The 27,952-nt window shown below is 42.3% G+C and overlaps 1 protein-coding gene across 6 annotated transcripts in view; it reads right to left on the bottom strand.

The window, feature by feature from the left end:
* The window catches only part of OTUD7B (OTU deubiquitinase 7B), a 135,874-nt gene that overhangs the window by 22,819 nt on the left and 85,103 nt on the right, over window positions 1-27,952 (bottom strand). For 5 of the 6 annotated variants that reach the window (XM_077970379.1, XM_077970329.1, XM_077970426.1 and 2 more), the window contains 5 exon segments: window positions 17,438-17,588; window positions 10,537-10,725; window positions 6,754-6,981; window positions 5,217-5,318; window positions 3,641-3,768 (listed from right to left, as the gene is read on the bottom strand). In XM_077970379.1, coding sequence (XP_077826505.1) covers window positions 3,641-3,768; window positions 5,217-5,318; window positions 6,754-6,981; window positions 10,537-10,725; window positions 17,438-17,522 — 732 coding nt within the window. In that variant the 5' untranslated portion in view covers window positions 17,523-17,588. 6 annotated transcript variants of the gene reach the window in all.

Here is a 27,952-nt window from a genome sequence, read left to right as displayed (position 1 = left end):
TCTCGCTCTGTCGCCCAGGCTGTAGTACAGAGGAACAATCTCGGCTCACTGCAACCTCCATCTCCTGGGTTCAAGCGATTCTCTTGCCTCAGCCTCCCAAATGGAAACGCTGCATACAAAGCCTACCTCCTGGCCCCTACCCACTTCTCTAGTCAGATATATCTCACTGAATTAGCTGTAGTTCCTGAAATGTACCGTGTTGTTTTATACCACTGAGCTTTTGTCTAAGTTGTTCCTTCTGCCTGGAGTAGTTCACTTTCTACTGACCTTGTGAACAATTTCTCAACTTTTAGGACAGAACCCAAGTATCATTCCTCTAAATAGTCTCCTATATCTCCCTTGGTAGTCAACCACTCCTTCCTTTGTATCCTCTCTCCCTAACTGCTATAGAGTTGTTTTTTGTTGTTGTTGTTTTTGTTTGTTTGTTTTGAGACAAAGTCTTGCTCTGTCACCCAGGATGGAGTGCAGTGGCATGATCTTGGCTCATTGCAACCTCTACCTCTCAGGTTCAAGCAATTCTCCTGCCTCAGCCTCCTGAGTAGCTGGGACTACACATGCATGCCACCATGCCTGGCTAGTTTTGTATTTTTAGTAGAGATGGGGTTTCACCATGTTGGCCAGGCTAGTCTCGAACTACTAACAGGTGATCCACCTGCCTTGGCCTCCCAAAGTGCTGGGATTACAGGCATGAGCAAGCGCACCCGGCCGGCATTAACTGCTACAGAGATGTCTATCATGAGAGTCATACATGTTATAACCTGTTGCAATTATATATTTACATGTCCATCTTCTCCTCTACTCTAGGATCAGGTTTTATGCAATACGCCCAAGGTCTATTTTGTGACTGTAATCAATAAACATATGCTAAGTGAAACTACAATTTTTACCAAAGGAGACCAGGCAATGGTACAAGCAATTTTAAAACACGTTGGCTTTAGGATGTATATAATGATAAGGGAAATAAGTTTACCTTATTCATTTTATTTGGCTGACATTAGTATTAAAACGAGTCTATACTGCTTAACCGCACACTGACAGAGTAGAAGGAATCACTGGAAACATGAGGGGGACTGGGAACAAATTTAATTGGAAATTTTTTAATGATACAGCTATTTGACACATTTCAATTTGTAAAATGCTATCACAAATTTTACTTCAATTAAAAATAAAGAGAGCGGGCTGGGCACGGTGGCTCACGCCTGTAATCCCAGCACTTTGGGAGGCGGAGGCAGGTGGATCACGAGGTCAGGAGATTGAGACCATCCTGGCTAACACGGTGAAACTCCATCTCTACTAAAAAGTACAAAAAATTAGCCGGGCGTAGTGGCGGGCACCTGTAGTCCCAGCTACTTTGCTGAGGCAGGAGAATGGTGTGAACCCGGGAGGCAGAGTTTGCAGTGAGCTGAGATGGTGCCACTGCACTCCAGCCTGGGCGACAGAGCAAGACTCTGTCTCATAAATAAATAAATAAATAAATAAATAAATAAATAAATAAATAAAGCGATGCCCAGGTTCTATATGGAGTGCTGCAGTCACTCCAATAGACGCATCCGGAGGGATCCGGCTCCCTCTTCCTCGCCTGTTTCTGCTTCCTGTTATAATATACACAGCCACTAGATGGTGTACACTTCTAGCTTTAACATTTAAGAAACTATTCCTGAGTCTCACCACCAATTTCAACATAAAACAAGGAAGCCCAGGAAATCAAAACTTACTTAGTGTGGTTTTGGTACTGGGGAGCTAAAGGAAGCTTCCCAAGTTCATTATCCCCCTCCTACCATTCCCACTCCCAAGGTAGGTATAATGCTATGAATGGTCTAAGCTAAGACAATTATGAAGGCCACATTTTCAGTATGAACGTTCACTGCGCTGAGCAAAAGGAGTAAAACGATCACTCCATTACTAGCCACTATTTTCTATGCATGTTGGGGACTTTTAGAGGGAAAGGCTGACTTTGAGAGGGAAAGGCTGGCTGGCCAAGGATAGAACTTGGGTATTTCTGGGTTTCCTGGTTAAATACCATTATAATCTAACCCCATCTTTAGAATAACAGCTGTAATTGCTTTAATAACTGAAATTGGGTACACTTATTTTCTGGCTGTTGCTGTCATTTCTACTTAATAGCTGGCATGTTCTGGTTTGGCCTTTTCTTGCTTCTGCAGTGGTTAAGGTTCCGGTATTATCTGAACTCAACAGTGAAGAGGACAAAGTTGACTGCCACAAAACTGACTGCTGACTGGCTTTGGATTCTAAATTCTAGGCTAGCTCTAGCTTTTGGTGCTAATAAAGAATGTCATTTATGTGGCCTTGCCCCTATGGGTTTATTTCCCTCAGGAATCTTCTGGGGAAGACTGGCTGCTCAAGGACAGGATTCTGATCTTAATATCATCCTACTTTTAACAACTGGATTATATGTTTTTGAGGAAGAAACATAGCATGTTCTACTTACATATTAAATCTTCAGGACATAAAATTCTAAATAACTAAAACAAAAAAAACTCTTCTATATTGTCAGTTATGACAGCTGACTACTCTGTCATAAGCTGACTACTACAGTGGTGCGACTTTTCTCATTTCTCATAAAATGAGAAAAAAAGAAAGATGGACGAAAAAGGAAAGCTTCTGAAGAGATACTGCCATATTAAATGCCAGAAAGATCCAGCCATAACATGGCAAAAAAAAAAAAAATAGATATACATAAAAAGCAGGAGATATAAACATAGGAGACAGAATCACACGAAAAGGAAATAGGGAGTCTCATTATTTTTATGTAAAGGCATAATGTCATTATTGAAGGGAAGTAATCAGCAAACTTTTTCTGTAAAGGACCAGGTAGTCAATAAGTATGGACTTTGCAGGCCATATGTTACTACTCCGCTGTTGGAGGAAGAAAGCAGTTACACGTGTAAACATGCAAGAAATGCGCAGGGCTGTGTTCTGATAAAAGTGGGTTTTTTTTGGTTTTGTTTGTTTTTTTTTTTTTTTCTTTTTACAAAACAGCCATAGTTTGCCCAACCCATTTTGGAGAGGGCAAGTACAAACAATCTGTTGTTACTCCCTTATATAAGAGCAGCCTCAATATCTGTCAAACTCCTGAGAAGTACTGTTCAAACTCAATTAAACAGGTATGCTTTTTGTGTGTGTGTGATTAGAATGCTGGTTCCTTATGCTTTTTAAAATTTAAAATAAACTAAAACTGAGTATATGAAAAACAAATGGTATTTATGTCCAAAAAGATTTTTAAGTATTCACATTTCTATAGGGGCTGAAAACGTAAGTCTTTAAAAATTGATCTAGCCTTATTACAAGCAAAAAAAAACAAAACAATACAAAAATCCTATGGAATTGTCATAACTCATTTTGCAAAATACTGCCACTAAAAGCTATAAAGCACCTATTGGGGGAAAAGCACAATGTTAGATAACCTCTCTGTAGGTCTCATGCCCACCACCACTTCTCATGACCACATCAGAAGGCATTTACCCCACCGGCGTTAACTGCATTTTGTCCAATTTTCAGGATCATAAGGGGAGTCACACTGACTTAAACACTTGGAAATATTTTCTACTGGCAGGCACCAGGTGACTCTGGTAGCTAGGTAACTTTAGGAAACAAGGTGCTCCCACCCACACTCTCCCACCTCTTTATTCTGCTGTGTCTGCTGCCACCTCCAGCGCCTTTTCAATGCTTCCTTCTCGACTCCCTTCTCCATCAGTGCATACAAAGCTTTCCGCAGCATCAAGTCCCGATCATGGAAACCCCACATCCCTGTGGCAAAAAAGCATAATGGTAAGATACCTCAGCTTGACTCTGCTGACTGATGTATTTTTAGTAGAGACAGGGTTTCACCATGTTGGCCAGGCTGGTCTCGAACTCCTGGCCTCAAGTGACCCCCCCTGCCTTTTTACCCTCCCAAAGTGCTGGGATTATAGGTGTGAGCCATGGCACCAGGCTGCAAATAATATATTAAGTTGTAAATTGACTTAATTTTTTGTTTATTTGGTTTTTTTGTGGGTTTTTGTTTTTGTTGTTGTTTTTTTTGAGACAGAGTTTCGCTCTGTCCCCCAGGCTGGAATGCCATGTGTGGTCTTGGCTTACCGCAACCTCCGCCTCCCGTGTTCAAGAGATTCTCCTGCCTCAGCCACCCAAGTAGCTGGGATTACAGGTGCCCACCAACATATCCGGCTAATTTCTGTATTTTTAGTAGATACAGGGTTTCACGATGTTGGCCAGGCTGGTCTTGAACTTCCGATCTCAGGTGATCGGCCCACCTTGGCCTCCCAAAGTGCTGGGATTACAGGTGTGAGCCACCACGCCTGGCTTTTTATTTATTTATTTATTTTTTTTTTGAGACAGAGTCTTGCTCCGTTGCTCAGGCTGCAGTACAGTGGTGTGATCTCGGCTCACTCACTGCAACCTCCGTCCCCCGGATTCAATGATTCTCCTGCCTCAGCCTCCCTAGTAGCTGAGATTACAGGCACCTGCCACCACGCCGGGCTAATTTTTATATTTTTAGTAGAGACGAGGTTTCACCGTGTTGACCAGGCTGGTCTCAAACTCCTGGCCTCAAGTGATCTTCCCACCTTGGCCTCCCACAATGTTGGAATTATAGGCGTGAGCCACTGCACCCAGCCCTTACTTTAAATGTTAAGCCTATTTACAGCGGGGCATGGTGGCTCCCACCTGTAATCCCAGCTACTTGGGAGGCTGAGGCAGGAGAATCGCTTGAACCCAGGGGTGGAGGTTGCAGTGAGCCAAGATCATGCCCCTGTACTCCAGCCTGGGCAACAGACTGAGACTCCACCTCAAAAACTAAATAAATAAAATAAAGTAAGTGTGTGTTACAAAGGACTGCTAAAAATGTATCTTTTTCATACACCAAAAGAATAAATATCAAGTAGAATTGTACACATACACACACATCTAGCTATACATTGCTGGCTTACTCCTACTCACTACTCTTGGGGTCAGCTTTCAAAGCCAGCCCAAGCTAATATCTGTGCTCTCTTCACTATCTCACTCACAAAGGCAGGGCTCACTCCCATTTCCTGTTGCGCCAACATAAACACACAGACACGCACATATGCATGCACAATCTTGCTCTGAACCATCATTTCTGCCTAAGATCAAGGTTGTCTGGATCAAGTCCTACACATGAGATTTGACTCAACTGCTTCCTTTCTGCAGGCAAATGGAGGACTGCTTTCAAGACTCACCAAGGGAGGCTGCATGCAGGAGACAGTTCCCATCTCCAGTAGTTGCCAAAGGAAGCAGCCTCTGACAGGTGGGATCCACACTCACCCACCAGTTCAAACGCCCTGTAGAAACAAGATATTGGAGGAAAAGGAGATTATCCATGAAGCTCTTCCCACCTTCCTATTTCTAAAACAGACTCCAAAGCAGCCTCCTCTAGGATGCCTACCCAGAATAAAACCATCACTCGATTACTCTTTATATCTTCTTCACTTATATCTAGTCAGTCAGTCAATCTTGTGAGCACAATTGGTTAGATCAGTGAGTAGTGTCAATTTTGTCCCAAAGGGACACTGGCAATGACTGAAGATATGTTTGCATGTCACAACTGGTAGCGGGATGCTACTGGTATCTAATGGGCAGAGGTCAGGGATGCTGCTAACCTGATATAATGCACAAGGCAGCTTGCAAAACAAAGAATTATCTAGACCAAAATGTCAATAGTACCAAGGTTGAGAAACCCTGGGTTAAATGATGAGGCTAAGGACATAAGTTGAAACCGTTGACTGCTTGGACTGGCTCTGATTCCTTCCCTCCACTCAGGAGACGAGTATGTATCACAGCAACAAAGCTCAGCAAAAATCCATCATGAACAAAACAAAAACAACTCAAAGCATGTATTTAAGGTGTCTTATGAGTATCATCTGCGTATATGACAGTATGTCAGCATGTGTGGGGTGTGACTTTAAAGGAATAAGCAGTAAGATAAAGTACACAAAACACCCAAGAAAATAAGTTTTAATTCCATACAGTCATCCCACAATTGCCAACCCATTATTTACATGAGGAAAATATTTTATGAGTGATGCGTAAGTTTTCTTGAACTACTGCGGAGCATAGTTTCTTGAACTACTGAAAGAAACTGGCTTATAAACTCCCCAGACTTAAAATTATTAAGTTAGATAATTTACTAACTTAAAAAAACATTACAAATAGATGTATATGGTTAGTATAGAAGGTTATGAAATGAAAAATAAAAGCTTCCTTTCCATGCCCTCATCTAACTCCAGTTCTTATCCCACGCAAGCATTTTAATGCCTAATTAGATTTTCCAAAATTCGCAGCTGCCTTACCCTGTAAGAATTAATTTTAACAATAATTTAAGATAAACACAATTACAAAGGTAAATACATTTGGGGGGATAGGTTCACTACTGTGCATCATCTACAGCATTGGTCATTTTTGTTCACAAGGGTGTTCCAGGGCCATTTATAATTAGTTGTATTTTTTTCATGTATTGATTTCTAGGTATTGATTCCTAGGCCTTTTCACATGTATATCTGGTTTCTCTTCCATCAAACAGGAAATTCCCAGAGTAAAGTATCTAATCTGTATCCTTTCTTTAAGGACAGCACAAGTTTATCCCACTGACTCCTGACTTTGACTGCAATCAGATCACACACTTAAACTGGAAGCTACCGATCAAGCACAGCCCCTCCACAAGGCTGCCTGTAGGTGGAGAGTAGAGGGAAGAGCGTGGGAGAGGAAGCACTCACTGACCTGCCTGTTCCAAGGCAACCAGCATGGACTGCTCAATGAGGTCTCTCTCTATGAAGCTGCGGAAGTCTTCATTATACACAGTGAGATCTGGAAGCTGGAAGGCACAGATGGGCATTTCCAGGGGGTGCTCATTGCTCCCCCCACCCCCACCATTGGAGGAGACATGGGACCGGGCCAGGGAAACAATGCTGGAGCTGGCGTGGGAGATGCCCCTAGACAGGCGTTTTTCTGCAATGAGAAATGGAGTCACCTTAGAACACACACAGCCCACTTGGAGAATTCTACACTGATGTGGTGATAGTTACCTCTCAACAAGGTTTACAGTCAGAGAAAAACTAAGTCTAACTGACTACTGAATTTCAGAATCCTTTTTCTGAAGCCAAATACAATTGGAGAAATAGAGAAAGTATTTTTGCAGGCACTCACATTAGCACCAAATATCCATTCCTCTTTCTACCCTTCTTTGGAATTTGCCTGATCTTCCCCTCCCTCTGACTCTGTCTTCCTCCACTGCCATTATTTCCCAATGTGATAGGGACCTATTCATTTAGCAATTTAGTCATTGTTTGGTGGGAGGAGAGGGAATAAGGGAAGTGAGATTTCACTAGACTAGAGTTAGTCAAATAATCTCTCTGGTAATTTCAGGGTCTTGGAAAATACCTTTTCTAAAGGGTATTTTCATTCTAGAAAGATTATAAAAGATTTCCATTATAGAAAAGAAAATCCTTTGGGAGGCTGAGGCAGGTCGATCACTTTAGGTCAGGAGTTCGAGACCAGCCTGGCCAACATGGTGAAACCCTGTCTCTACTAAAAATACAAAAATTAGCTGGGCATGGTGGTGTGCCCCTGTAATCCCAGCTACTCAGGAGGCTGAGGTGGGAAAATTGCTTGAACCTAGGAGGTGGAGGCTGCAGTGAGCCGAGATCATGCCACTGCACTCCAGCCTGGGCAACAGAGCAAGACCCCATCTCAAAAAAAAGAAAAAAAAAGACAATCAACAATAAATCTTACACATTTGGGAACTTTCTTCCTACATCAATAACATTAATCTATACTGCTTACTACAACTTTTCTCAATACACATTATTTATCAGAAATTTATAGGGACAGTCAATTCTTAACAGTCTATAGAGGAGGGCAATAATATAGATAGTACCCCACATCATTTCATTTGTTTTGAATACATGACACTTGTAATTCCCAAGCAGATATTCCATTGTGATTATAATTTGCTCAGTGCAGTATTACAGTACATTTGTATGGCTTCAATTATGTAACAATTTAATGACGATCCAAAGGAGGCAAAATTTCAAAAGCATGTTGGGCCGTTCTTAATACAATATTTGCAATATATGATACACAAAATAAACTAAGTTGTCTAAAGTTATCTTATAGTGATGTTATTTTTAAAATACGTTTTAGTTTTGTTTTTTGTTTTTGTTCTTTAATTGAGAGAGTCTCACTCTGTCACTCAGGTTGGAGTGCAGTGCTGCAATCTCAGCTCACTGCAACCTCTGCCTCCCAGGTTCAAGAGATTCTCCTGCCTCAGCCTCTGAGTAGCTAGGATTACAGGCGCATGCCACCACACCCAGCTAATTATTTTTGTATTTTTAGTAGAGATGGGGTTTCTCCACATTGGCCAGGCTGTTCTCCTCAAACTCCTGACCTCAGGTGATCTGCCAGCCTTGGCCTCCTAAAGTGCTGGGATTACAGGCTTGAGCCACCACGCCCACCTTAAAAATATTTTTTAGGTATTCGTAGGCTGGGCATGGTGGCTCACACCTGTAATCCCAAAACTTTGGGAAGCCAAGGTAGAAGGATCACTTGAGCCCAGGAATTCGAGACCAGCCTGGGCAACAGAGTGAGACCCCATTTCTACAAAGAATCAAAAATTTAGCTAGGCGAGGTGGTGCGTGCCCATGGTTCCAGCTACTTGGGAGGCTGAGGCGGTAAGATCCCTTGAGCCCAGGAGGTTTAGACTGTAGTGAGCTGTGTTCCGCCAGCCTCACTCCAGCCTTGGGGGACAGAGCAAGACCCTGCCTCAAAAACAGTACCGCGTGCCTATGGTAAAAAATTAATATACTATCAAAAAGTATCAAATGATTTCACAAGGAAGTCTTCTTCTCATTCAAAATTCCTGATCCCTTCCTCAGAGGCAAACTTTTGTATCCTTCTAGAAATTTTTATGCATACAGAAGCATATACAGGTTTTGGTCGGGCGTGGCGTCTCACGCCTGTAATCCCAGCACTTCAGGAGGCCAAGGCGGGCAGATCATGAGGTCAGGAGATCGACACCATCCTGGCCAACACAGTGAAACCCTATCTCTACTAAAAATGCATATACAGCTTTTAAAATAGTCTTTTAAAACACAAATGAGAGTATACTACATACACTGTATTGCATCTTATCTTTTTGAAAAAAACTATATATATATTTTTATATGGAGTCTCACTCCATCACCCAGGCTGGAGTGCAGTGGCGCAATCTAGGTTTACTGCAACCTCTGCCTCCTGGGCTTAAGCAAGTGTCCTGCCTCAGCCTCCCGAGTAGCTAGGATTACAGGTGTGCACCACCATGACCAGCTAATTTTTGTAATTTTAGCAAAGACAGGGTTTCACCATGTAGGCCAGGCTGGTCTCGAACTCCTGACCTCAGGTGATCCACCAGCTTTGGCCTCGCAAAGTGCAGGGATTACAGGTGTGAGCCACCATGCCCAGCCCCTTTCTGAATAGATTTTAGAAATTTTTCCAAAACAGTACACCAAGTTCTACCTAATTCTTTCTAATGACTGCAGAGTATTCCACAATATGGATGATTACAATTTACTTAACCACTCCTTTACTAATGGACATTAAATGTTTTCAGGGATAGGCACAGTGCCTCACACCTATAATCCCAGCATTTTGGGGGGCCAAGTCAGATGGATTGCCTCAAGGAAAAAAAAAAAAGTTTCAAGATGTAATTATTGTAAAATAATGCTGCTGTGAGTAACCTTATATGCTGCATTTATATATTTCTTTTTTAAAATTTTTATTCATTTATTTATTTACTTTTTTGAGACAGTCTAGCTCTGTCACCCAGGCTGGAGTGCAGTGGTGTAATCTCAGTTCACTGCAACCTCCGCCTCCCAAGTTCAAGCAATTCTCCTGCCTCAACCTCCCAACTAGCTGGGATTACAGACATGTACCACCAAGCCTAGCTAATGTTTGTATTTTTAATAGAGATGGGGTTTTACCATGTTGGCCAGACTGGTCTTGAACTCCTGATCTCAGGTGATCCGTCCACCTCGGCCTCCCAAAGTGCTGGGATTACAGGCGTGAGCCACCACACCCGACCTCATGTATTTATTTAAAGGATACATATGTGCACATACACATATATGATAAATTGCTAGATATCAAATTGCTAAGTCAGAGTACGTATGCATTTTAATTTTGATAGATATTGGCAAATATTAACAAATTACCCCCCAAAGAGGTAGTGGTTCTTTCAATTCTACCTTTATGTGAACTTTATATCAACAAGGAGATTGTTATTCTCCTTCCTCTATTTCTTTCACAGTATCTGAGGAAGGCTTTTATACAAGATAACACTAAAGATGCAGAGATGCAGTGAGGGACTGCAGCACCTGGGCAGACTGAGGCCCCCTCAATCTGGGTTCAGCTGGGAGAAGGGGAAGAAATGGAATCACCTCCAGTGAATCACTAGACTTTATGACTCCATTTAACAATCCCCTCCCTTCCTACTCCATATACGGAAACATTCCCCAGTCACCCCAGTACCTTGAACGATGTCATCCTGCCGTTGGAGGATGGGTCGGGGAGGGCGAGAAGGCTCTCTGTCAGAAAATCCTTTTTCAGGGGTCCTGGAGCCACCAATCCCCTCACTAAAGGATGGGGGTAGGTTCCCAGCATGGACTTGACGTAGCTGTTCAAAATCACTGAGGGCGGCACTTACGTCCCAATTCTTTCCTGTCAGGAGACAAAGCAAAAAGCAAATTGTGCACCCATAGTATAGAGACACAAAGATCACACTAACTATCCTATCAAAACCAGCATGCAAATACGCATGCACATAATCATTCTTTTTTTCCTTACCCTGCTTTAATTTTCTTTATAACACTTCAATCTAACTTACCAAATGTCTTTACTTACTTATTTGTTGTCTATTTCCTAAGTAAGTGCCATGAAAATAGAAACTTTGTCCCTCTGAACTAAAAGAGCCCTTAAAGATCTAGTAACCTAAAATTAAAACTTCCTTTTACAGATAAAGTCTAGAGAAGTAAATTATTTGCCCAAAGTCACAGCTAGTTCACACCAGACCCAGTAGGACTCAAGCCCAGGTCTCCTAATTCTGAGATCCAAAGAGGTTCTTAGTCTACATGTACTCTAGTGTGCCCTAAACCACTAAACCTGCATATAAGATCATGGGCTTGTGCATTTTCTAGTGAAAGAGTTCATAGCTGTCATCAGCTTATCAAAGGAAACAGTATTTCCCCCAAATTTAAGAATCACCATTCTACTAAAGAAATGACCCTGAGGCCGGGCGCGGTGGCTCAAGCCTGTAATCCCAGCACTTTGGGAGGCCAAGACGGGCGGATCACGAGGTCAGCAGATCGAGACCATCCTGGCTAACACGGTGAAACCCCGTCTCTACTAAAAAATACAAAAAACTAGCCGGGTGAGGTGGCGGGCGCCTGTAGTCCCAGCTACTCGGGAGGCTGAGGCAGGAGAATGGCGTAAACCCGGGAGGCGGAGCTTGCAGTGAGCTGAGATTCGGCCACTGCACTCCAGCCTGGGCGACAGAGCGCGACTCCGTCTCAAAAAAAAAAAAAAAAAAGAAAGACCCTGAAAGATAAGATTTGTCATAATGCATTTTTCTGATGCTTTCTCCAGCTAAATTATTCAACAAATATGCATTGTATAATTGCTCACACTTCTTTCTCTTCTATTCCATCTACCACCACCTTCATTCAATTCCTATCACCTACTGTCCTACCTCCAATCCATTCCAAAGAATCCCATGAGATTAATCTTTCTAAAGCACAGTTGTGATGATTTTAGTTCCATAATCGAGATTTTTAATGGTTTACCACTGCCTACAGAATAAAACTCAGGCTCTTTGGCCTGATACTCAAGGCTTTATATGTCCTGGCCTACTTATCTGGCCTCTTCTCTGTGCTTCAATGTACTTATCCGTGAAAATGCAGATGACAGTAACAGAACCAACCTCATAGAGTTGTTATCAAGATTAAATGAGCTGAAAGCACTTAGAATAGTGCTTGGTTTTACTTACAATTTTACATCTAAATCATGACTGATGATTTTACTTCTAAATCATTACATTAGCCAATTGTTCTGACTCCCTTTGCTCACTCTGTTCCAGTCATCACTGACCTTGCTGTTCCTAGAACATGCTAAGTCCACTCCCACTCTAGGGCCTTTCCACTGACTATTCCCTCTACCTAGAAGGTTCTTTCCCCAATATATCCACACAGACAACTCCTCATTAGCTTTAGGTATTTGCTTAAATATCACATTGTTAGTAAGGCCTACCCTGACTTAAAAATCAAAACCCACTTCATCATTCCCTTTACTCTTCTCCATAGCACTTAACAGTTTATAATATACTTTATAATTTACTTAGTTATCACATTTGTTGTTTATTGACCCTCTCTCCTGCTAGAACATGAAGGCAGGTATTTTTGTTTGTTTTGTTTTGTTAGAGCATCCAGAACAGTACCTGGCACACAGTAGTTACTCAATAAATATTTGCTGAATTAATGGAGAACTCTTCTCCTGAATCAATGCATGAATGAGTGACATCTGCCTTGAGCATCAGATCTATACTTCCAACTGTCTGCAAATCTCATTAAAATCAGGTCTTCCTAACAATCCACATGGCCAAATTGAGTATCCATCATTTTCCTTCCTAAAACTTGCTGCGTCTCCTCTTCCTACATTCCTTAAATCAGTAATGGCATCACAATCCCTCCAGGCCCTGAAACTTCAGTCATTTTCAGCTCCTCAAGTTTCCTCAGATCACACTCTTCTTCTTCCCTCACCACCAAGTCAATCTTCATAGTTGTTTGTACCCCTAAAACATCTCTCAAATCCATTTCTTATTATCCATTTTTATTGCCACTGCCCGATTTGAGGTCCTCATAATCTTTACTTGGTCTTTGGTCTTTTAGGAAGGAATTCTCTATCTGATCTCTCTCCTCCTAATCTCTTTCCTCTCTAATTTGTTCTTTATAATATGATAGTTTACTTTTGATTTCTTTCTCTTCTTTTCTATTATCAGTATTGAACAGTCCTATTAGCCAGGTGTGGTGGTGTGTGCTCGTAGGCCTAGCTACTCAGGAGGCTGAGATGGGAGGCTCACTTGAACCCAGGAGGCAGAGGTTGCAGTGAGCTAAGATCACATAACTACACTTCTGCCCGGATGACAGAATGAGACCCCATCTCATACAAAACAAAACAAAAACCGAACAGTCCTATTGAAATACAATCAGTTAACTTGTTGTTGTTATTGAGATGGAGTCTTGCTCTGATACCCAGGCTGGGGTGCAGTGGCACACTCTCGGCTCACTGGAACCTCCTCCTCCTGGATTCAAGCAATTCTCCTGCCTCAGCCTCTCAAGTAACTGCGATAACAGGCGCGTGCCACCACTCCCGGCTAATTTTTGGTGTTTTTTTTTTTTTGAGATGGAGCCTTGCTCTGTCGCCCAGGGTGGAGTGCAGTGGCCGGATCTCAGCTCATTGCAAGCTCTGCCTCCCGGGTTTACACCATTCTCCTGCCTCAGCCTCCCGAGTAGCTGGGACTACAGATGCCCGCCACCTCGCCCAGCTAGTTTTTTGTATTTTTTAGTAGAGACGGGGTTTCACCGTGTTAGCCAGGATGGTCTCAAACTCCTGACCTCAGGTGATCCACCTGCCTCCGCCTCCCAAAGTGCTGGGATTACAGGCATGAGCCACTGCACCCGGCCTCAGTTTTAAAAGAAAAAACAAGCAACAGAAAGAAAATGAGGATGTGGTCCTTTTATGCCCCTTCTAAACTTTTTTCTTTTTTTTTTTCTTTTTCATTTTTGAGATGGAGTCTCATTCTGTCGCCCAGGCTGGAGTGCAGTGGCATGATCTCAGCTCACTGCAACCTCCACCTCCCGGGTTCAAGCCATTCTCTGCCTCAGCCTCCCAAGTAGCTGGGATTACAGGTGTGCACCACCATGCCCGGCTAATTTTTGTATTTTTTTAGTACAGACAGGGTTTCACCATGTTGGCCAGGCTGGTCTGGAACTCCAGAGTCTCGTTCTGTCACCCAGGCTGGAGTGCAGTGGTGCAATCTCGGCTCACTGCAACCTCCGCCCTACTGTGTTCAAGCAATTCTAACACTTCAGCCTCCTGAGTAGCTGGGATTACAGGCATGTGCCACCATGCTGAGCTAAGTTTTTTGTATTTTTCCTTCTAAATTATCTTAATTCCACCCACTTCTATCTATTGCTACCACCTTAGTCTACATCATCATCATCTGTCACCTGAACTAAGGCAATATTCCTAACTGTTTTAATCATTTATTCTCTGGCCAGAGTGTTCTCTACAAGTACACTGTTAAAAACTCAAATCCAGTCATGTCACTCCCCTGATTAAAATCCTTCACCAGTTTCCTAGTGAACTTAGAATAAAATTTCAACTCCTCACATCATAGCCTACAAAGGCCCTGCACTCTCTTTTCTTCTTTTCTTTCTTTTTTTTTTCTTAATAACTTTTTGTTGTTGTTGTTGAGACAGAGTCTCACTCTGTCACCCGGGCTGGAGCGTAGTGGCAGAATCTCGGCTCACTGCAGCCTGTGCCTCCCATGTTCAAGAGATTCTCCTGCCTCAGCCTCCCGAGCAGCTGGGACTACAGGCACCCGCCACCACACCCAGCTAATTTTTGCATTTTTAGTAGAGATGGGGTTTCACCATGTTGGCCAGGCTGGTCTCAAACTCCTGACCTCAGGTGATCTGCCTGCCTCAGCCTCCCAAAGTGTTAAGATTACAGGCATGAGCCACTGTGCCCAGCCTCTCTCTTTCTTCCTTTCTTTTCTTTTTTTTTTTTAAAAGAGATGAGGTCTTGCTATGCTGCCCAGGCTGGTCTCAAACTCCTGGACTTAAGCGATCCTCCCACTTCAGCCTCCCAGGTAGCTGGGATTATAGTGAATGCCACCGTACCTGGCTAGAGCCCCTATTTTCTGCTTCCTACCTATCTCACCAGCTTCCTACCACTCTTGCACCATTCTTACTACCTCATTATTAATAGTTTCTCCAATGTGCCAAACTCTCTTGCACCTTCGGGCCCTTGCACAAGCTGTTTATTCTGCATAAACACTCTCTTCTATATCCCTTTGTCTTGCTGCTCCTACTTGTCCTTCAGGGCTCAGCTTAAAAATCACTCCTCAGAAAAGGCCTTCCTGCACTCTAGATCTAAGTTAGGGTTCTTTCTTCACTCTCACAGAACCCTCGACATTTCTTTCACAGCATGTGTGTGTGTGTGCGTGTGTGTGCGTGTGTGTGCACGCACGCACGCGCACACATGTGAGCATGCTAGCAATGATTTATAACATAATTGTTTACAGCCACACTCTGAAACCAGATTGCCTAGGTTCAAATCCTACTTAACTTCACTGAGCCTCAGGTTTTAAAATTATAACTCCAGGATAATAAAACTTTATTGTACAGTGGTTGTGAGAATAAAATAACGTATCTCAAGTACTTTGCACATATTGAACACTCATAAGTGTTCAACACGTTATAAGAGGAATGCAGAAACGTTGAGGATTTTATGAAAGAGGAAACATTTGAGCTGAATCTTGAAGGACAAGGAGAATAATAGAGGAAAGAAATGCTGCAAACTGAGGAAGTAACCTAACATGATCACCGAGAAGTGACAAGTCAGGCCTGGCTGCATAGAAGTATAGGGAAAAGTAGTAGGAGATGAAACTAAATATGCAAATTAGGCTGGGCACGGTGGCTCATGCCTGTAATCCTAGCACTTTGGGAGGCTGAGGTGGGCGGATCACGAGGTCAGAAGTTTGAGACCAGCCTGGCCAGCATGGTGAAACCCCATCTCTACTAAAAATAAACAAATTAGCTGGGCACCTGTAGTCCCACCAGCTACTCGGGAGGCTGAGGCAGGAGAAACGCTTGAATCTGGGAGGCGGAGGTTGTGGTGAGCCGACATCGCGCCACTGCACTCCAGCCTGGGTGACAAAGCAAGACTCCGTCTCAAAAAGAAAAAAAAAAAAGAAAATGCAAATTAAAGGCAAAGCTATACTGAATTACTAAACTGCAATTTAAACCCTGATCTTCTGTTTCCAAACTCATGCTATCCTCACAGGTAGCCAAGCAAATGTCTAATTGTCACACCTTGTTAAGGGCTGGCAATTTAAAATATTACCTATGTATGCTAAGAACTTGCCCCTTCCCCATAGGCCTGCCTGTTTGTGTCATTACATATTTTCATATTGCCATCTATTATTTGTGACTGTAAACAAAGAATCCTAGGGACATGATTCTAACCCTTCAGGACCTTAAAATCTAGAATATTCAGCTGGGCACGGTGGCTCATGCCTGAAATCCCAGCACTTTGGGAGGCTGAGGCAGGTGGATCACCTGAGGTCAGGAGTTCGAGACCAGCCCGACCAAAATGGAGAAAACCCATCTCTACTAAAAATACAAAATTAGCTGGGTGTGGTGGTACATGTCTGTAACCCCAGCTACTCCAGAGGCTGAGACAGGAGAATTGCATGAACCCGGGAAGGAGGAGGTTGCAGTGACCCAAGATTGCACCACCACACTCTAGCCCGGGCAACAACAGCGAAACTCCGTCTCAATAATAATAATAATAAAAAAATCTAGAACATTCAAACTTATGTATATAAAGATATAAGTAAACAAAAGCAGCAAAATGAAAACATTAAATTGATCTACTCAACATAGAATTACCTGTAATGTATGTTATGTAAGGAAAGAACAAAACCATGGATGATCCCATCATGAAAACCCTAAAGACACTTATATATAAAGAGGAAGTCTTAAAGATCTAAAATTATGTTTTTAGGCTGGGCACAGTGACTCATGCCTGTAATCCCAGCACTTTGGGAGGCCAAGGCAGGCAGATTACCTGAGGTAAGGAGTTCAAGACCAGTCCGGCCAACAGGTGAAACCTCAACTCTACTAAAAAATACAAAAATTAGCTGCGTGTGGTGGCAGGCACCTGTAATCCCAGTTACTCGGGAGTCTGAGGCAGGAGAATTGATTGAACCTGGGAGGCACAGATTGCAGTGAGCCAAGATCGTGCCAGTGCTCTCCAGCCTGGGCAATAGAGCGAGACTCTGTCTCAAAAATAAATAAATAAATGAAAATAAAATAAAATTATGTTTGTAATGAACTAATATAAAATTTCACTTGCACTGCCTGAGCATAAACTGACAGTGGAAAAAACTACCCCAGGAAGTTCAAGGTGAAAAAGGGATTTTAAAATTTCAAATTATGATGGGTTACACACAAAGTGTATCATTAGAATTAACTGTAGGGCCTACCATACACAAAGTATCTTCCTGATCACCTTAAATGTTCCAAATCATCCTAATGATAAATACTACATTTTACTTTCTTTTTTCTCATTCTCCCCTACAACTCCTCACCTTCTAGGAGATCTCGCGCTAGCCCTGGCTCTGCTCCTGTGGAACGGACAAAATCCGACAGAACAGCATCCATGTCCAGGGTCATGTGATCATCAAGTACTTTCAGCCAGCTGGATGTAGGTAGAACATAGATCAAAATTCAGGCATCCACCTGAGGAATAAATAAATACATAAGGCTCAAATTACACTGGAACAGGATAATCACAGCCCCATGTCAGCACCTTCCTAACCAAATGGGGAAACTATCCTAGCTCATTCATTTCAGTTGAATTTTAAAATACAGCACTTTAAAATTATGAAGAGTAACATTTTATTTCCTAACTCTTCATTAACATTAATATCTCAACATCTACATTAACCAGTAACCTGTAATACCACTCTGAAAAATGCTTTTCCTGTACTTTTCCTGAGTACTGCTTTTCTACCATGAGTTTGCTTATCCAAACTAAAGAAGGAAGCAACAGGCTACTATCCTGAAGAACTCCCCACCTGCAATAGTCTCTAACATGGTAGCTTTGTTTATTTCCTTCCTGGCACTTGAATACTCTCAAATTATTTTAATTAGTTGCTGTCTAGCCATCTCCTCTAATATAAAAGTTTCTTGAAAGCAGGAAACTTGTATGTCTCCTTCACTAATATATCCCCTGCATGTATCGCTTGGCACAGTGCTAGGCACACTGGCCCTCAATAAATATTTGTTGAGTGAATGAACAATTACTATACACTGGATAATTTCAGAGTTGACTAGTGTTTTGATGCTAGCAGAGGAGTAAACTGATAGCTAAAACTACTCAAAATACAATATTAGGCCAGGTGCAGTGGCTCACACCTTTAATCTCAGCACTTTGGGAGGCTGAGGCAGGTGTATCACCTGAGGTCAGGAGGTTGAGATCAGCCTGGCCAACATGGGGAAACCCCGTCTCTACTAAAATTACAAAAATTAGCCAGGTATGGTGGCAGGCACCTGTAATCCCAGCTACTCAGGAGGCTGAGGCAACAGAATCACTTGAACCCGCGTGGGGCGGACTTTGCATTGAGCCGAGATCACACCACTTCAGCCTGGTCAAAAGAGTGACTCTCCATCTCAAAAAATTAAATTAAATTAAATATAAGTTACTCCACAAAGCAAAGTGGGGACCTGAAAGGTTCATAACAAGAGTCAATCTCTATCCATTAACCTCATGAACCCAGGAAACACATCTACTCCAAACACGTCTTTCTCCACGCAGGACAAATGACTGCCAAATAAGTTCAACTGAAAAAGATCTCTTCTTTCAGACTTTGGCAGAAATTATGTCCCTGACCTGACAGCTGGCACCAATCCAACATTCCTCTGAGGTTAAAAGTCAGAGGGAAGCAGTAAGAGTGAAGAACAATCTCTGACCAAATTCTGCCAAGTTTACAGTTTTCTATAGAAGACTCATTCATTAAGTCGCCAGGTACACTTTCCCTACCATACCCACCAATCCCCTGCCTTTTGGGAAAGGTCAAAGTATAATTGTTGAAGGCAATAAGTGACAAGGCAAATAAACAAACAAGATTTGTGGGTTATAAAACCAGTAGGTCACGAACTTGCTAACACTGGATTTTTTTTTTTTTTTTTGAGAGAGAGAGATGGCAAAATAGAAATTATTCTCTCTTGTCCTGTTCTAGTAGTACAAGAGATCCGTGAGTGCAGGGACACGATTTCTTCATTTTTGTAACTCCAAGATCTAGTGTAGCATCTACAATATAGTAGGTAGTCAAATGTCTGAAGAATAAATGATTCAATGACTAAGCCAACTTCCACATCAGCTACCAACAAACCAACCAATTTGAAGCTTAGCAGATCAGAAATTCTAGGGCACTTCTTATCACCCTTCTATTTCTAAGTTTTAAAAACTCTCCTTTCTAAAGGGACATCAACCATGCTGTCACTACTCTTACCACCCTCACACTATATGAGTTTACCTACATACACCTATATGTATTAACTAGGTGACTTTGGTCAGATTACTTACAGGGTTTCAGTTGTCTCTTCTATAATCTAGACTTGGATTAGATGACTCCTAAGATACTTTCAAGGTTTAAAAAATAAACTTCTTCAGTTCACTACAGCCTCATGATCTATGATCTTTGACTATCTATTATTCTAGATATTGTCAATTTTAAATTTACCTGAGTTTCAATATCATAATTATCAGAAAGAATTACTAATACATAAAGAACTTTTGGTCTAAGATACCTCAAATTCAAAATGTCAAGTTATAAAGTAAATCAGTCCCTACCTTCAGGAATTAGGAATTAAATTCAGAATCAATAGATGAATAAATCCTCCTCCCATCCCCCAATATAGGCAAGAATTTCTTCTCCAAACCCATTTTAGCCACAGCCTTAGGTCACAGGAAGTGGTACCAGCTCAAATAATTTATACACGGCCGGGCGCGGTGGCTCAAGCCTGTAATCCCAGCACTTTGGGAGGCCGAGATAGGCGGATCACGAGGTCAGGAGATCGAGACCATCCTGGCTAACACGGTGAAACCCCGTCTCTACTAAAAAAATGCAAAAAAACTAGCCGGGCGAGGTGGCGGGTGCCTGTAGTCCCAGCTACTCCGGAGGCTGAGGCAGGAGAATGGCGTAAACCCGGGAGGCGGAGCTTGCAGTGAGCCGAGATCCGGCCACTGCACTCCAGCCGGGGTGACAGAGCCAGACTCCGTCCCCCAAAAAAAAATAAAAAATAAAAAAAAAAATTTATACACATGAATAATCCAAAACCAAGTGTATAGCTGCAAAATAAATTTCAATCTTCTTTCTTTAAAAAAAGCAATGCAACTATAAAGCCATTTTAATAACTTTCTGAAAGAATGTGAGAAATATACAATAAGTACACAAAATAGTAATCACAAACAGGTGCTCAGCAAAAAGGAAGACTTGACTAAGCCATAGGCATGTAGGCAATTTCACAGCCAGTCTTCTGAGTGAGAGAAGTGAATCAAAACCAGTGTTATGGCATCATAGACCTCACATGTCAACATAGCACACAGGCTATTCTTTAAAAAAACATATTTTAACAAAGTAATTTAGAGGCTCAACATTATCTAGAATGCCTTGCTCTTTAGCAAAAATTTGAAGCACTAAGCCAAACTTCTTAACAGCACATTCTTACATTTGATGTCTCCAGGTGCATGCTGTGGACCCTGACCTAAACCCACCCAACAGGTGAGATCAACAGCTTTTGTTACATCACCACTAATACCTTGCTTAAGCTTTTCAAATTCCAAATGGAGATATCAAACCAATGATTAAAACACAGTGTTTGGGCCAGGCACGGTGGCTCATGCCTGTAATTCCAGCACTTTGGGAGGCCGAGGAGGGTGGATCATCTGAGATCAGGAGTTTGAGACTAGCCTGGCCAACATGGTGAAACCCTATCTTTACTAAAAATACAAAAATTTGCTGGGCGTGGTGGCTAGTCCCAGCTATTAGGGAGGCTGAGGCAGAAGGATCACTTGAACCAGGAAGGCGGAGATGCAGTGAGCTGAGATAGCACCACTGCACTCCAGCCTGGGCAACAGAGCAAGACTTTGTCTCAAAAAAAAAAAAAAAAAAACTTCGGGCTGGGCACAGTGGCTCATGCCTATAATCCCAGCACTTTGAGAGGCTGAGGCAGGAGGATCACTTGAGCCCAGGAGTTTGAGACCAGCCTGGACAACATAGTGGGACCCTGTCTCTAAAAACCTTTTTTAAACTAGCTAAGCATGGTCGTGTGTGCCTGTAGTCCCAACTACTCGAGTGGCTGAGGTGGGAGGATTGCTTGAGCCTGGGAGGTCAAGGCTATATAGTGTGTGACAATTGTGCCCCTACTCTTCAGCCTGGGTGACAGAGTGAGACCCTGTTTCAAAACAAACAAACAAACAAACCAAACCAAACACAGTTTTTGGCTCAGTCTCAGGGAGAAGGACGAGGAGGAGGAGAAGGAGGAAGGGGAAGGGGAGGGGGAGGGGAAGGGGAGGAGGAGGAGAAGGGGGAAGGGGAAGGGGGAGGGGGAGAAGAAGAAAACCAGTGGCTTTCAACCTTTCAAATAAAACAGAGGAGGTTTTCAACTATTTGTTAACTGAATGGTGTAAAGACAGCTCTCACCTGGCATCAACATCTTCCAACTGAAAGGGCCTTTAGCAATTACTTAATCCAAATACCTGCCCCCATGCAAGAATCCTTCTATTACATCTCTGACATAAATCACATAGTCTCCACTTGAATACAAGGTCTGACAGGGACCTCATTACTCTGCTATAATGTCTACTTTATTAGTGGATAGTTTTAACTGTTAGAAAATGCTTTTCTAAACTAAAACAAAAGCTATCACCAGCCTCACACCCCAACTATAACTTTCACATACCGGTCTTGATTCTGTTCTCCAGGACAATAAAACCTACTTCCCAAGGATGATGGAATTTTCACGCAAAATTATTAGACAAAGCATTCTTTACATAAACATTTGTTGTAGATCAACATCATGATGTTGTTATGAGCCAAACAGTGGCCTTTATTTATAAAATCCTATCTTATATCGTTACTTGCTTGTATCTATATTCATTCATAAATATTTGTGCTGACCTCATTACATAAACTTAACAGGCTGAATAAATTATCTTGTTCAAAATTCGCTTCTGCTGTCTTTGCCTCTCACCCCTACTTCCACTTCCACACCATCTTGAAGTAATGACAGCAGTCAAGATTAAAAACTAACAAGTTAATATTAGTTAAGCACTTCTAAAAACACTCTTACTCGGCCGGGCACGGTGGCTCACAACTGTAATCCCAGCACTTTGGGAGGCCAAGGCGGGTGGATCGCGAGGTCAGGAGATCGAGATCATCCTGGCTAACACAGTGAAACCCCGTCTCTACTAAAAATACAAAAATTAGTCAGGTGTGGTGGCGGGCACCTGTGGTCCCAGTTACTTGGGAGGTTGAGGCAGGAGAATGGCGGGAACCCGGGAGGCGGAGCTTGCAGTGAGCCGAGATCTGGCCACTACACTCCAGCCTGGGTGACAGAGCAAGACTCCATCTCAAAAAAAAAAAGTAAATTTAAAAAAAAAAACAAAACACTCTTACTAATTAATGACAAAACTCTTGCAGCAGGTCTCATTCCCAATTTATAAATAGAGAAACAAAAAAGACTTCAAAAGTCAGGTAGGTAGGTGGCCCAAAGTCTGAACCTAGATAGTCTGAACCCATGCTCTTTCACTGTACCACACTAGGGCACGCATTACTGATTCCTGGAACTGCCCTGATTCTTACCCATTTAATTTGTTCACCATAGGAAAAGGTTGTACCTATCTCTCGTATTTATCAAAGACTTAAACACCTGCCTTACATAACTTTATTTATTTATTTAGAGACAAGGTCTAGCTCTGTCACCCAGGCTGGAGGGCAGGGGTTTGATCTCGGCTCACTGCAACCTCCAGCCCCCAGGCTCAAGCAATCCTCCCACCTCAGCCTCCTGAGTAGCTGGGACCAAAGGCACTTTAATAACTTTAAATCCTACCATCTTCCTGAGCAATTTCAGTATCCATCTGCATTACTCACCTAACATTTCTGCCTTAGAATTTCATAATCTCTTCTAATACTAAGACCATCTCCGCAACAACAACTCAAACCTGGACCCTGCCATTTCCTGAAACCATTCCAACCTCTTAATCTTAAACTCAAACATTTTACTCTGGCCACAACCTCATCTCCTTACAGTTTTTCCTCTCTACATTTTTTTTTTTTTTGAGACGGAGTCTCGCTCTGTCACCCAGGCTGGAGTGCAGTGGCACGATCTCGGCTCACTGCAAGCTCCGCCTCCCGGGTTCACGCCATTCGCCTGCCTCAACCTCCCGAGTAGCTGGGAAGCTGGGACTACAGGCGCCTGCCACCACATCCGGCTAACTTTTTTGTATTTTTAGTAGAGACGGGGTTTCACCGTGTTAGCCAAGATGGTCTCGATCTCCTGACCTCATGATCCACCCACCTTGGCCTCCCAAAGTGCTAGGATTACAGGCATGAGCCACCGCGCCCAGCCTTCTCTCTACTTTTAAACCTGCCTGCTCACTAAGACATCCAGTCTCTTAACCACCTTATTCATTAATTCAACAAAAGTATTTGGCGTGCCTCTGTGTGAAGCACTATGCTCAGGACTAAAAACACAACAGTGAACTAGACACAATCCCTATCCTCAAAAGCTTCCAGCATGGAGGAAAAAACCCACAAAAACCTACCATCTTCCTGAGCAATTTCAACATCCACCTGCACAATTCATCTAACATTTCTGCCTTTCATAATCTTCTCAAATATTTTCAAAAACAATTATAATTATAATAAAGAAATGTTAGAGAAGGGAGTGTTATCTCCTATAGGCAGTCAGGAAAAGCTTCCCCAAGGAAATTATGTTTCATCTACAAATTAAGATTAATTAAGATTAAGCAGCAATTGGAGAGACAAATTGGGAAAGGAAGAATGCTCCAAGCAGAGGAAACATTAAAGTTCTGTGGCAGGAAGGAGCATAAAGATGAGAATGGTGCTACCGAAGGATGAAGAGAGGGCCTAGTGGACCCTGTTAAAGATTTGAGATCTTATCTTAAACATAATGAGAAGCCACCAAAGGGTTGCATGCAGAGATAGAACATAATCAGATTTGAATTGTTAAAAGATCACCCTGGTTACAATGAGAAGAGTTTGGAAGAAGCACAGTGGATTTATGGAGAGAATTGATTAGAAAAATCTTGCAAAATAGAGCTAAACCAGGTAAAAGCAGTGAAGGTTGAGAAAAATGGATAGATTCCACTTTATCTCTTCTTGCCTAACAAAGTAAAACCAATAATTGATCACCTAATTTACTTTCCTGTGAAAATTTAATTCCCTTATCCATTTCATCTGTCCAACTTGGATGGATCCCACATTCTAACTTCCCTGCTAACCTTGCAGAGCAATATGACTACTAACATGTTATTCAGTCACTTTCCTTTTATTGAAACACTGCTATCTTTTGCTTAACCTTAGTACCTCAATCAATCTTCTGAGCTACTATCCCATACCTTCACCATGCTCCTTGAGCCTCCCACCCAATCCACATCACCTCCCCTTACTCCTGGTAAATGACCTTGCCTCCTACTTCACAGAAAAAAAAAAAAAAATTACAAAGCAAAGCAAGAGGGGTTCCTTTATATTTCCTCCCCTGCTCCTATTTGTTGGTGGTTACTCTCCTCTTCCCTGCAAAAATCCTTGTCCTCAACCTACAAAAATAGGCTTCTGCAGAAAGAGAATGGCACTGGCTTATATATAAGATCATCACAATCATCCTTACTTCTGCTCTCTTTGTAGCATTTGATACTTACTGACCACTCTTCCTGCTTCTCTGGCCCTGTGTCTTGGTCATCTTTGTGGACTCCCATTTCTGTCCCTGAACCAAACTTAGTGCACCCACCATTCTAGCCTTAGGCCTTCCATCTTCTCATTGAAACTTCATTCACAGCCCTAAGCACCCACATGTTCATGACTCCAAACGTATCTGCACCCCCAAATTCTTTTCACCTCACCTGGGAATCATACAGGCACTTAAAACTCAGAACATAAAAACAAGAGCTTATTCTCTCATCTCTGCTCCCATCCTTTGAAACTATTCCTCTTCCAGTACTCCATATTGTAGCAAATAGTCCCCAATCATCCAAGTCACAAGTCAGGGAGCCGCCCTGGACTTCTCTCTTACCGTATCCACACAAATAATCTTTCACTAAGTTTTACTAATTTTACCTTAAATATCTCTCAAATCCCTGCAAAACCTTCCATAGGCTTCAGCTCTTTTATTCTCTCAGGTTTTCATAACCTGGACCCAGGAAATAGCTCCCTTACTCCTCCCTCTACCTCTCTGCATCAATTGATTGGCCTCCACAGGCAACCACTATAGCCATTTAAAATGCCAGTATCATAGTATTATATCCTACTGTTCTAAATTCTTCAGTGGATTTTCAATCGCTAAAGCCTAGATCCAAATTCCTATACAGGGGCCAGGCGCGGTGGCTCACACCTGTAATCCCAGCACTTTGGGAGGCCGAGGTGGGCAGATCACTTGAGGTCAAAAGTTCAAGACCAGCCTAGCCAACATGGTGAAACCCCATCTCTACAGAAAATAGAAAAATTAGCCAGGCGTGGTGGCATGCGCCTTTTATCCCAGCTACTCAGGAGGCTGAAGCAGGAGAATCACTTGAACCTGGGAGGCGGAGGTTGCAGTGAGCCAGGATTGCGCCACTGCACTCCAGCTTGGGTGACAGAGCGAGACCCCATCTCAAAATAAACAAGCAAACAAAAAAACAAATTCCTATACAGGGTCGGGCATGGTGGCTCATGATGGCTTGCGCCTATAATCTTAGCACTTTGGGACGCCAAGGAGGGAGGATCACTTGAGTCCTGGAGTTTAAGACCAGCCTGGGCAATGCAGCGAGAACCCATCTCTACAAAAAAAATTAATTAATTTAATTAGCCGGGTGTGGAGGCATACACCTGTAGTCCCAGCTACTCAGGAGGCTGAGGTGGGAGGATCACTTGAGCACAGAAGGTTGATGCTGCAGTTAGCTATGATGGCACCACTGCACTCAGCCTGATGGATACAGGAGACCCTTTATGGAAAAAAAAAAAAATCTATACAGCACAAACAAGGCCCTTCATGATCTGGCTCTACCTAACTCTTCAGTCTTTTCTACCTCCCATCATTCCCTCGCTTGTACTAGGAGTTCCCCAAGTGTACTACGTGCTTCAAATCTCAGTCCCTTTGCATATATTGTTCCCTCTAACTAGAGTAACTCCGAGGTATAGCAGGTGAATTCCTACCTCTTCTTTAAAACTAACTTAAATACTACCTCATTTGCAAAAGTTCTCTGAATTCCTAAATTGCCTACTTCTTTTTTGGTGCCCCCACTGCACCCTGTACTCTACTTCTATCATAATGTTTATCACCCTGCATGGTAGTTGTGTTTATTCACATGTTTGTCTCCCCACTAAACCAGGAACAATTTGAGGGCAGGAATCTTGGCTTGTTCATCCAATATTCCCCAGCATCCAAGCACCTAGCAGGCACTCAATTTTTGTTCAGATGAACTGAAGTATATTTGTATGGTACCCCATAACACACACACACACACACACACACACACACACACACACACGGTACTGTTGATAGTCTATCAGTGTTGTACACAGACAAGTCTAAAACAGTAACTCATCTCAAAGACATCTGTTTAAGATTGTTATACAACTTTATTTGCAACAGATTTCTCTTCCTAAACATTATTTAGTTCAGAATAATATTAAAATCAGTCTGCATACTCCAAGTGTCCAACTTACTTAGTGACAGAGAAAAATGACCCAAAATTAAAGATCATGGATAATAAAGCTCTATTAAAATGCCAGAGAAACTACTGACCCTACATTCTCTCATTTACAACATCCCCCAAAGCTTCCACATTTTCACTCTCTACCCATCTCCTGATTCCACTGAAGCATTAGAACTGCATTTGAGTCCTCTCCAACTCTTCCCAAAACTCACTGGAAAACCACAACATTCAAGACTGTCAAAAACTTTAAAAAGTCAGAGACTCCTCCATGTCTATGATGTCAGTCCCAAGGAATCCAGACAGGGAGAAAGAGGAGGGACAGAGGCACTTAGAACTTTCACATAATTCTTGATTAGGTGGGAGGGAGAGATGAATAATTGTCTTGGCAGACTGTCTTTAGTTAATATGGGTCCTTTAAGTCAAAGAAACAAAATATAACCTTCTTAGAAAATATGACCAATTTTACCCTATTTTTCTTTTATTTGTGGATCTAGTCCTGAATCCAGACCAATCCTACTCTAAAGGGATCTATGTAACACTAAATGTTACAATCCAGAGGTAACAAGATGAGTCTCAAAGTAAAAAGAGAAAGAAAGTAATATGCTTTAAAGCTTTAGATATTATTTCATTTAAACTTCCAAACAACTTTAAGAAGTTTGTATTGTTACTCCACATCACAGAGGAAGATACTAAAGCTCACAGAGGTTGGGTAATACACCCAAGGCAACACAGGTAAAAGTGGCAGACCCAGGATTTTTATCAATCCAGCCCAGCTGACTCCAGAGAACATATGCTCACACACAATGCCACATTTCGTCCAGGGAGGAGGACTAAGAAAACACGAGCAGTCCACCATGTGGAAGTCCACCCTCACTGCTTCAACCCCTCTCAACTCCACATCAGAAGAAAGAACTGGCTGTGGATTCAGACAGATCTTGGTTCCAATCCCAGAGCTACTATTTAAGGGCTGTGTAATCACAGGTAAGTAATATAACCATTTTGGGCCTCAGATTCTTCATGTATAAAATCGGGGAAATGTATGCATTTCAGCCCTCCTGTTAGGATTAAATAACATACGTAAAGCCTTAGGGCAGCTTACTGATACACAATAAATCCTCAACAATTGTCAGTTGCCTTTCTTTCTGCCCAATTCCTTCCCATACAC

This window comes from Macaca mulatta, chromosome 1 (assembly GCF_049350105.2).
Source record: "Macaca mulatta isolate MMU2019108-1 chromosome 1, T2T-MMU8v2.0, whole genome shotgun sequence".
In the NCBI taxonomy this organism is placed as follows: Eukaryota; Metazoa; Chordata; class Mammalia; order Primates; family Cercopithecidae; genus Macaca; species Macaca mulatta.
This window is presented reverse-complemented; position numbering and strand designations above follow the sequence as displayed.